At 56.1% G+C, this 9,960-nt stretch overlaps 5 protein-coding genes across 5 annotated transcripts; 3 read left to right on the top strand and 2 right to left on the bottom strand.

The window, feature by feature from the left end:
- Positions 1 to 837: 837 nt before the first annotated feature.
- On the top strand, positions 838 to 1,556 carry BKA78DRAFT_244901 (actin cytoskeleton protein; the record flags this gene model as incomplete). The annotated part of the gene is made up of 2 exons (XM_066884074.1): positions 838 to 911; positions 971 to 1,556. Coding segments are annotated over 2 exons (660 nt in total), but the record flags the coding sequence as incomplete, so codon positions are not given.
- Positions 1,557 to 1,902: 346 nt separating this feature from the next.
- BKA78DRAFT_303379 (uncharacterized protein) lies at positions 1,903 to 2,427 on the top strand. The gene has a single exon (XM_066887531.1). It carries the CDS (start codon positions 2,145 to 2,147, stop codon positions 2,382 to 2,384), a length of 240 nt encoding a protein of 79 aa, XP_066749744.1. The 5' UTR covers positions 1,903 to 2,144; the 3' UTR covers positions 2,385 to 2,427.
- Positions 2,428 to 3,414: 987 nt separating this feature from the next.
- Positions 3,415 to 5,265, bottom strand: BKA78DRAFT_303382 (uncharacterized protein). The gene is made up of 3 exons (XM_066887532.1): positions 4,853 to 5,265; positions 4,677 to 4,782; positions 3,415 to 4,630 (listed from the first exon to the last, which is right to left on the bottom strand). The coding sequence occupies exons 1-3, from the start codon at positions 5,168 to 5,170 to the stop codon at positions 3,903 to 3,905; spliced, it is 1,152 nt and encodes a 383-aa protein (XP_066749745.1). The 5' UTR covers positions 5,171 to 5,265; the 3' UTR covers positions 3,415 to 3,902.
- An 8-nt stretch (positions 5,266 to 5,273) lies between these two features.
- BKA78DRAFT_303383 (kinase-like domain-containing protein) lies at positions 5,274 to 7,523 on the bottom strand. The gene has a single exon (XM_066887533.1). The coding sequence runs from the start codon at positions 7,365 to 7,367 to the stop codon at positions 5,571 to 5,573; it is 1,797 nt and encodes a 598-aa protein (XP_066749746.1). The 5' UTR covers positions 7,368 to 7,523; the 3' UTR covers positions 5,274 to 5,570.
- A 1,045-nt stretch (positions 7,524 to 8,568) lies between these two features.
- BKA78DRAFT_18843 (uncharacterized protein) lies at positions 8,569 to 9,549 on the top strand. The gene is made up of 2 exons (XM_066883532.1): positions 8,569 to 9,183; positions 9,282 to 9,549. The coding sequence occupies exon 1, from the start codon at positions 8,659 to 8,661 to the stop codon at positions 9,127 to 9,129; it is 471 nt and encodes a 156-aa protein (XP_066749747.1). The 5' UTR covers positions 8,569 to 8,658; the 3' UTR covers positions 9,130 to 9,183; positions 9,282 to 9,549.
- The last annotated feature ends 411 nt before the right edge of the window (positions 9,550 to 9,960 follow it).

Below are 9,960 nucleotides of genomic sequence, written 5' to 3' on the forward strand. Positions count from 1 at the left end.
CCTGATGACACAAGAAATGTGGCTAGTGGATTAGCCCCCACAACCCCGCATCCTCTATGAAAGAGGCGAACTTGAGCGAGCGCCGGCAACTGTAGACGATGCAACTATCGCACGGCTCCTGACCGGAGTCCTGTCATGGTGTCTGTATCCGTTGGCACACATGAACGATGCGCTTGTTCTCTCTCGGCCGTTGTCGCTCAACCATCTGAGCTCCAAGCGCCTAGCAGCTGCCTGCCATCTGCCATCGGAGCTCGCGGTGGTTGAATTTCTGTTGCCTTGACATGTCTTGTTCATGATATCAGGCCATGAAATAAGAGCACAGGCAGCCGTTTTGTTGCTGTGGGAGTTGCCGCTCAATCTGTTGGGTACGAAGCATCGCCACGCGACGCAAACGGCGCGGGTTCGACGCGTACCAAGAGGCAGACAGTTCTTCAGGCAACACAATTCGTAGACGTGAGAATGGAGAGTGGAAAGGAAACAGTTGCCACGGCGTCATAGGTTGTGTCTCGCTGGATTGGTCGGGCCAGGCACGTGCATAAGACCACAGCCACTCCCCTGCAGCAGGCACAGGCGACAACGAGACAATGACGCAGTGATTGTGGCGCGGGCGACTGCCAGTGATGTCTGTGCAGTCCGCAAATCTGGATTCCATTGTTCTTCCCTTCCCCGTTGCTCAGTTGCCCCGAGCTTGACTACATCACTCAACCAGCCTCCTACATAAACCTGTCCACGCTTCAACCCCCAGCACTACCAACGCATTCGTCGCCCAGCTACAGTAACCGTATCCCTTGATCCAAATCAACAATCCGCACAAATTCCTCACCTCGTGCGCTCATCATGACTTCGGTCCACGTCGAAAACATCTCCGCTCAAACGAGCGAAAAGGAGATTCGCGACTTCTTCAGCTTCTGGTAGGCATTGCCCGCCCTTCCCCTCAACACTGGAAACAAGCACTAACCCTGTCCTAAAGCGGCAAGATCTCGCACCTCTCAGTCACCCAAACGGCCGAAGGCACTCAATCTGCAACCGTCACCTTTGAGAAGGAAACGGCCGCCAAGACCGCCCTCCTCCTCGACAACACCCAGCTCGGTTCCGCTCAAGTCAAGGTCTCATCCACCAAGAACATTGACGAGATCGCCGGTGGCAAGGCTGGCGAAGAATCCCCCAAAGAAGACTCCATCGAGCAAGAGGACAAGCCACGTGCCCGCATCATTGCCGAGTACTTGGCCCACGGATACGTCGTCAGCGACAGGGCCATTGAAAAGGCGCTAGAGCTGGACCAGAAGCAAGGGTTATCCTCCCGCTTCACCTCGGCTCTAACCAATTTCGATACCAAGTTCAAAGCTAGTGAACGGGCCCAGACTATCGACTCCAAGTATAAAGTCACCGAAAAGGCCAACGCCGGCTGGCGCAGTCTCAACTCCTACTTCGACAAAGCTCTTGGAACACCCACCGGCCAGAAGCTCCGCCAATTCTACGACCAAGGCTCCAAGCAGGTCATTGACGTACACAACGAAGCACGCCACCTCGCCAACCTCAAGAAGCAACCCTCCGGCAACATGGACATGAACATGCACACCGTTCCCGGCACCGACAGGACCAAGTGCGACTGCGGCGCCAACCTCACCAGCTGCCCTTGTGCTCCTGGCAAGTGCGCTTGCAACTCCTGCGCAAAGAACCCAGAGGTCTCTGGCATCCACCCAGTTGAGGGCACCGAGAAGACCTCTTGCAACTGCAGCGGCTCCACCGAGGCCTGCGGCTGCGCTCCCGGCAAGTGTGCCTGCGGCTCGTGCCCCAAGAACAGCGACGTCTCTGGTGTTGAGTCGGTCCCTGGCACCAACAAGACCAAGTGCAACTGCGGCGCCACCCTCTCCAAGTGCGGCTGCGAGGCCGGTGCCTGCGCCTGCGATTCCTGCGCGAAGAACGCCGACGTCTCCGGATTCGAGCACGTTGCCGGCACCAACAAGACCAAGTGCAACTGCAGTGCCAACACTTCCGAGTGCCCCTGTGCTGCCGGCCAGTGTGCCTGCGCCGACTGCGGCAAGAACTCGTCCTAAACGGTTCCCTGTCTCTACGAGCCGCTCGAAAACGCTATACGGTTGATACCCAAGATGGTGGAGGAAGATTGAATCAAGAGGTTCAAAATGCGGTGGCGGCTGCCGCACACAAGGATTGACCATCGACGAATGTTCCCTTTGCTTTTCGGTTTGCTCTTGCTTCTTTCTGAAAGTTTGCTTCACGAGGTTCTGTATTGTTACGATGGGATACCAGTTGTTGCTTCTCTTCCTTCAATTCTCTTCTCCTGCCTTGGGGTGTTTGCTTCCAAGCTTTGTCACGGCTTATGGGATTCTGCAGTGGAAGGAAGGATGGATTGCGGCAAATGAGGTAGAAACTACATCATGGAATCAATACTGTCTCTACCCTCTACTATCTTCTTGTGTATGCCTGCTGTGATTCACTTGCGAATGTGTCCTCAATCTTTGATGCCATGGAACTTCATCACAACCAAACTCGGCATGCTTCCTTCGATCCACACCCATGATGCAAGCTGCACATCGCCACGATGCAAGACTGATCCAGCGTCGCAGACCCATCCGCACAAACACCGCAAATCGCCCCTCGGGCCCTCCCCTCCAAACTCCATCGTCCACCCCCGGTTTCGCGCGTTTTGTGCGGCGCCCTCATCCCTGCCCACCCGCCCGCCCGCGCCCCATCATCCCCAGCCCTATCTTGGCAGCAAGGCGGAAACACCCAATCACCAGCGCCCAACACGCGTTTAACTACTACTGTCCGCTTTGGCTGGCGCGGTGCTTGGCTCAGATCCCGACGCCCGCACGCCCGCCCCGCCGGCCGTTCGTCAGTCGCCAGTCGGTCAGTCGCCGGTTCGCCTCCGCGTTTAACCCTATCGAGGTGGGTGTGGTAGCGGAGGGGCAGAGGGGCAGGGATGCGGGCGCCGCACAAAACGCGCGCGCGGGTTGTGCGATAGGTTTGGTTGGTTGAGTGGGTGGCGGGGTGCTTGCGGTGTTTGTGCGGATTTTTTGTGACGTTGGATTGTGTTTGATGATGCTTGATGCTGGGTGGATGGATGGATGGATGGATGGATGGATGGGGACGGGCATGGGTGCAGGGAAAGGGTGACGGTAAAGCGGCGAGGGGTCTGTGAGGCGCGCTTTTGCTGGTTCTTTTTTGCTCTGTTGCTGGGGCGGGTACGTAGCTGATGAGTGGGTGGTTTGGTGTTGTTGTGGCGCAGTAGGTCAGGGAAGTGATGGAAAAGGCAGCACACCAAATGTGACGCGGCTCTGGTTGCTGTGGATAGATGGATTTTAGAGAAATAGTGAACGCCATGGTGGTCATCAATGAATAAGAGAGCACTTCAAAGAACGAGAGTGGCCATGAGAACGTGTGGTGTGGCAGTGGGTGGGTATGCAAATTCATATACAAGCCATGCGGAGTTCTAGACGGGCAAGATAGAAGGGGAGATGTCGAATGCCGATCAATCCATATCTGTGCCCCGTCCATTCTCGTCAAGGCGCATAACGAGTCTTATGGATCTGCTTTATTACTGTGCTAGTGAGCTGCTGTCGGCCGCCCAAAGCGGTACAGACAGCAGCTCTTTTGCGTTCGGTGTTGACGAACCTAGTCTACAATGACTTTTTGGATTCCTTCCTCTTCTTGCCCGATTTGGTCGTGTTTTTGCGGTACCCGTCTCATGAATGCCATGCCTGCTTTTGTGCTGATGGATGACGGCCGCCTGGTTCGCCCAGTGGTTGCGTGCTTCATCTTCCTGGGTCCTATTCCGACCCAACTTGTTCATTCTCCACGTTTCCCGCTCGCCTCCGATTCGTGAAGCTGCGCGGGTCGCTGGACCTGAGTTCCAGCTCAAACTCTTTCATTTCCCCATTTTACCTCCTTCCTCTTCCTCTCGGGCTCCTGCTCCTGCTCCTGCTATGGCTGCTGTAGCTGCTGTAGCTCGGGCTACGGCGCCTCCTGGCACTTCCTCCACCTCCACTGCCTCTGGAAGGCGGCGGATAGCCAGGCCCAGGACTACCCCTGAAGCTTCCTGCACCACCACCACCGCGACCCCTTCTGGAAGATGGAGGTGGCGTACGCGAAGGCGAACGCGACGAGTAGCTGCGACTGCGACGCGGTGAGCGCGAACGAGACCGCGAACGCGAGTATGAGCGTGGACGATAGCTGAATTCGCCGTGAGGTCCACCGGCGTTTCCTCTGCCGCGCGGACCTGATGATGGGCCTCCGTAGCCTCGCGAAGGTGGGGGCAAGGGAGAGCGCGCGCGGCGGTAGGGAGGGGGTGAGCGGTAACGCGAGTTTGGTGGATATGAGGGAGGCGGCGGGCCACCGCGCCAGCCACCGCGATGGGGAGGAGGTCCAAAGTTGCGAGGATGGTCGTTGAAGCGGTCATTGTAGCGGTCTTGCGGCCGTTCATTGTACATCGGGGGTGGAGGCGGTCGGCGCGATGGCGGCGGGGAGCGCGAGAAGCGGCGACGCGGCAAGACGATGGAAACGTTGATCACGGCGCCGTCAAGTTGCGCCTCGTGCATGTGGGCAATGGCAGATTCGGCGGAGCTCGTGCTCTCAAACATGATGTAGGCTGTGCCGCGGTTGGTCATGACTGGAGAAGTGTCAGTAGATGTTTCTGACCGAGGAGATTGCCATACAGGAGCGGTTGATGGGCATGTCCAGTTCTTGAATGTGTCCATATTTGCTGAATATCTCGCGCAAGTGATCTTCGTTGACGTTCTTGGTGAGCTTCTCGACCACAATCTACGGCACGTTAGAATTCAACTGCCACTTGATAGAAGCGCAGGCTCATCGCGCGTGAGCTGTAGCTTGCCTTTGAGCTCCTCGGCGGAGTCATGCTCTCGCGACTGACGCTGCGACTGTAGCTTCGTCTCCTATTGCGCCTCGGGCTGCGGTCCGGTGTAACGCTCCTTGAGGGAGTCCTGCTGTAGCTCCTGCCCCGGCCATTGCGTCTGCTGAAGCGATCGCTGCGCGGTGTAGGTGAACGACTCGGCGTCCTTGACCGAGAACGCGACACGGAACGAGGTGACACGGAGCGGCGCGGCGAACGTGAATGGGCTGGCGATGCCGAGCGGGTGCGGGACCTGCCCCGCTCAGGGCTTCGGTGGCCCGACGGTGAGCCAGAGGGCATTGGAACTGTGGAGGTTGAGGGCGACTTGGGATGGGCGGTGGGTGAAGGAGGGCGCTGAAAATGCGAAGATTGGAGCTCGCAGTGGTTGCGCGTTGACGATTAATGGTTCGCGCTCGCGCCCAGACGAGACGATTTGCCCTAATCTACCGCGGCATATCCTCGGCTACCAGCCCTACCCGGATTTAGCTAGGTTCCGCTGGACTACATCAAAACTGCTTCATGTTAGAGTAGGCGGTTTCAAGGTTGCAGTCTTGACAAGAATCCGTTCTCTAATTCCTATGAACAGTAAACCGAAAAAAGTCCTAGCATGATGAAAAGTGATGCATCCTCTAACCCATGCCATGAATCCCTCCTCAATGCCACTCAGAATGACCCCCATTTTCAGAACTGGGTTGAATAGTCAAAACGCCCATCCACCTGTCGCAAGGAGGCTCGAACTGGCGACAAAGCTAAATCCTCCAAACGGATTAGGCTTTGTTTCGGCTGAGCCATTCTCAAAGCATGAGCTGTCCTTGTACGAAGCCACTGGACTCAGAGGGAGGTCAGTGAACTCGGAAGAGAAATTCTCTGCAAGCTCAGGGTCGGTAATGAGTGGCTTGATCGGTGGCTCCAGCTCGCGCTTCGCCAACTTCTTCCAATCGATCCGGCGGAAGAACCGGTGGCTCTTGATGGTCTGCAAATCCTTTGGCATATTGGATCCAAGGCGCTTGTTCGGCTCCTTGCGAAGGAAACGCGTCAGGAGATCCTTCGCATCTGCGCTAAGGAAGTAGGGAAGTTGGAGCTTTTGCTTGACAATCTTCTCCTGCGTCTTGGTGTAGTTGTTTGCAGTGAATGGTGGAGAGCCAGTGAGGAGATCACATCCCAGAGCCCCAAGGGCCCACCAATCAACCGCAAAGCTGTATGCCTTGCCCTGGATGACCTCCGGCGCCATGTACTCCGCGGTACCCAGCATGGAGTTGCACCTGTCGTTCTCGTCAACGGCAACCTTGGAAAGCCCGAAGTCGGTCAACAAGAGGTGTCCTTCAGCGTCGAGGAGGCAGTTCTCCGGCTTGAGATCCCGGTAGACGACACCAAGGTCACGGTGCAAGTGCTCGAGCGCGAGGATCATTTCGGCCATGTAGAATGCGGCGACTTCCTCGGTGAACATGCGCTCCATGGCCAAGTGATGGAAAAGCTCTCCACCCTGAGCATACTCGAGAATCAAGTAGAGCTTTTCATGGTCCTGGAAAGCATAAAAGAGCTTGACCACAAATGGGTGTCGGTTGACGTTTTCCAGGATGGCGCGCTCGGTCTTGGTCTGCTGCACCAATTTCTTGGTAACAGTCAGTCTGGCCTTTTTGAGTTGCTTTTGTGCAAACAAACGCCCGGTGGCTTTGTGCTTGACCAAATGGACGGTACCATACGATCCCTTGCCCAGGCAAGTTAGATTTTCGAAGTCATCCGATGTCATCTTGCGAGTGAGGGAGCTCAGACGGGCGTCTCCACTCTGACCATCCCCAGCCTGTTGGCTAGCGAAGTCTTCGACAATGTCAATGTCGTAGGTTTCCATTTCGGTCCTTTCGCTGGTGCTGGACATTTCAGAAGCGACACTAACGCTGCTGGATGCTCCAGTGGTCGAGGACGTCAACTTTGCCGTGCTCGTTGGGCCGAGATCAAGCTTGTCCAGCTGCGCCCTCATCGATGATATGCCGCCTGATGACGAAGTGGGACGAAGCGCAGGGCTGCTCGTAACGCTGGGAATATCGCGCATCACAGGTCCAAGCGAGGGCGTGTTCGCCGCAGAAATGTCCGTATCTTCGGCCTCCGAAGTCACAGGAGTCTGGAATCCACGAATCGTTTGCACCGCAGGCGCAGCGGCGGCTTTGGCGGCCTTCCTCTTCTTCTTTTTCTTGGCGGCATTGTTGCGCACAACCTCAAAGTTGAGCTTCTCCCCCAAAGCTTCGGCGTGTCTCATGTCCCTGCCTGGCAGCTGGCGATGAGGGGACTGCGACGAGACACTAATCGGCGTGGAGCGGTCGAGGTTGCGCGCGAGGCGCGCCGTGTGGTCGACATACGGGATGCCCGCGTCGGTCATTTTGACATCGGTTTCAGCGACAGCCGGGGGAGCGTTGACGGCATCGTGCATCGGGTCGACGAGCGGCTCGGCCCCAGCCTCCTGCGGCAGGTGCTTGTCGTTGGGGTCGAAGGAAAAGACCATGATGATGGTCGCTCAGTATTTACTCGGGAAACGCAAGAGGGTGAAAGGGGATTCCATAAAGGATCCGAAAGTAACTATGCTGCGAGGCACAAGCGTCAGAAGGGCGCGAGGGAGGATGTCTCGGTGTACGCACTGCTCAGCCTGTTCTTCAGCCCCAGGTGTTTACCGTCCGCCCGTTCAAGGCGGACCAACCGCCAGTACCCAAAGCAGTGAAGCGAAGCTGGCCTCACTCTGGAAGAGTCCGACGCCGAAAGTCAGGGCAGGGGAGGTGTAGAGGGCAGTCGCGAAGGAGCGCGAGACGAAGGAGGCAGTCGCGGAGCCAGAGAATCCCATAGATGGTCGTGTAGTGGATGGAGTCGTAGTTGGAGCAGGCGCCAGGCGAATATCTTTCGATATACCGGGCGGAAATCAGGTTTTGCAAACGGCGTGGTTGGTTGAGTGGAGAGGAGAAACGGCGAAGCTGAAGTTTCATTTGGGCCGGGGCCACCGAGGGAGCGATCGTCTCGCGCCAAGCGTCAGCCGAAGCCAAGCACAAGGCACTTGGGCTGACATGTCCCTGCGCGCGTTGGGCTTCAGCCTGAGGCTTCTTTTGTTGACGACGTGAAAGAAAAACGGTAACTCCCAAGGAACTTTTCTGGCGCGTGAATCTTTGATGGCGATAACGTCTTGACCATTTGATCGGCAGCCAATGGGAGGCCTCTGCGATAATCAGCGGGTTCCACCGCACCATCAACGCGAGGGCGCCTGATGGAGTCACGGCCTCACTTCTTCACCACCCGCCTCCTCGACTGCCTTCGACACTTCTAATGATATCTTCACCGTCAACGGAACCCAGGCGGGATGACAGGCATTCGCGCTCCCCGTCTCGCCTGTACTTGCCACCATCACGACAGCCTCTGAGACATCAAGAACCTACAATTGGACAATGTCGATCAAAATGCACAAAAAGGCAGATTCCAACCGCATCTCCAACCCGCCATGCCTCACAACCGTCTTTAGGCAGTTTACAGACTCTCTATAGAAAGCCCGACGACCATGACCCGCCGCTTCCAAAAACGACGGCGCTTGAGGCCTCCTTTCAACACCATCGTGGAGTCGTTCTGGTCCCATTTATCCTTTCAATTTTTCCCAGTTGGTGACATTCTCCGACGCCGTTACTTTCACTATTTTCGGAGCCGTTCCCAATCGCTTCACGGCTAGCGGTCCGCAACACCAACCATGTTGACGCCATCCGGCACACTTGCTGCCCTGCGCCAGTGACTCTGCCGTTGTGGACATTACCAAGTCTTTCATGGATCGGCCACCGCCGCCGTACACGCGATTGGCCTGCTTCCACTTGCAAGTCTTCCCGTATCGTGAGAAACTACGCGTCAGCCCCAGCGACCTCATTCGCCCACGTTGCCGGGGATCGAGCCGCACGCCAAACGCAACAGACTTTGGATCCTCACTGATGGGTCGGCTACCGTGTACGTGTCCTGGAGACTCGTGCATGTTGAAACACGGCCGAAGACGTCGTCTGTTTCCTGCACCTACGATTCGAAGAACGTTTGAAGAAAGATCAAGATGGACAGCTGCTGGACCTCCTGGTTTGATCAACGGTGCCGAGATTCAGCGTCTCAGAAGAGCTTGGACGACTAATTTGACAGCAAAGTTCTCGATTCGCAGAGATTTCTTCAGCAAAATTTCCCAACACGGTGCCACACCATCTGGATCCTGGTCCCATCGAAGAATTTGGGCACGGGATAAATCACGAATATGCTAATTGATGACGGATCAGAATGACAGAGCCCTGGTAAATTGCCACTCGTCTTTCCAAGTACGTCTTAGCGTCTCGTTGCTTGAAAAAGGCTCAATGCTCGCCGACAGTCGCCCTCCTGGGTTGCCTAGCTGCAGCCAAAAACTGATTTCTACTAGTGCTCGTATGGATCTTAATGGAAGGTTAATCCACCTAGTCGCGTTCTCCGCAGCAAGTATACCGGTTACGGATCAGACGATTCGAGCTCGAATTCGGAATCACAAAAAGCAGTCAGAGGACATGCTGCAAGTGCCCACAAAATAACGTTTAGGGGAGATGACCGTCCTTGCTCGGTTGTTCTCGCTTTGCAAGCTCCCACAGTGAACGCAGAGGGGTAGTTGTAATGAACAAAGTCTTCGATATGCACAATCCAGAGGCGGAGCTTATCCTCCCCTAAAGTTCAGAAAAGGTCAATCCCGTAACGGCTGCCGGGTCGCGGCGCAACTGCCCCGAAAAAACACGCAGTAACTTGGCATTACATGCGTCGGATCATCCGGGGAAGACACTGCCACCTCCTCGAGGAGACCATGTTGTGCGAGCAGTTGCGGGAGCGGCCTCGCGAGGCCCGAAAACAGTGGCTTGAGTCTATAGTCCAGCTAGACCAAGCTGTTGGACGTGCAAATATGGCGAAGTCGTAATGACACCAGAGCTGACAATTATAGAAGAGTCGACAAGGAGAGGGATGCATCCCATATGCAAGGCCCCGAGACAGGTCGGCCAATAAGAAGGACAAAAAACCTAAATAGACGTTGGGGGGCAAAGTGTTTAACGGCCACTACAAAGGACCATCCCAGTTTG

This window comes from Phyllosticta capitalensis (genome assembly GCF_038381095.1).
Source record: "Phyllosticta capitalensis strain CBS 128856 chromosome Unknown BKA78scaffold_1, whole genome shotgun sequence".
In the NCBI taxonomy this organism is placed as follows: domain Eukaryota; kingdom Fungi; phylum Ascomycota; class Dothideomycetes; order Botryosphaeriales; family Phyllostictaceae; genus Phyllosticta; species Phyllosticta capitalensis.

What these genes read in the sequence shown, in the direction of transcription:
- BKA78DRAFT_303379 (XM_066887531.1), top strand. Translation starts at nt 2,145, where the DNA reads ATGCGGTGGCGGCTGCCGCACACAAGGATTGACCATCGACGAATGTTC.
- BKA78DRAFT_303382 (XM_066887532.1), bottom strand. Translation starts at nt 5,170, where the DNA reads ATGCCCTCTGGCTCACCGTCGGGCCACCGAAGCCCTGAGCGGGGCAGG. An exon ending in CTCCGCCGAGGAGCTCAAAG is followed by an intron (nt 4,783 to 4,852) that starts GCAAGCTACAGC and finishes AACGTGCCGTAG; the next exon opens with ATTGTGGTCGAGAAGCTCAC. An exon ending in CATGCCCATCAACCGCTCCT is followed by an intron (nt 4,631 to 4,676) that starts GTATGGCAATCT and finishes ACACTTCTCCAG; the next exon opens with TCATGACCAACCGCGGCACA.
- BKA78DRAFT_303383 (XM_066887533.1), bottom strand. Translation starts at nt 7,367, where the DNA reads ATGGTCTTTTCCTTCGACCCCAACGACAAGCACCTGCCGCAGGAGGCT.
- BKA78DRAFT_18843 (XM_066883532.1), top strand. Translation starts at nt 8,659, where the DNA reads ATGGATCGGCCACCGCCGCCGTACACGCGATTGGCCTGCTTCCACTTG.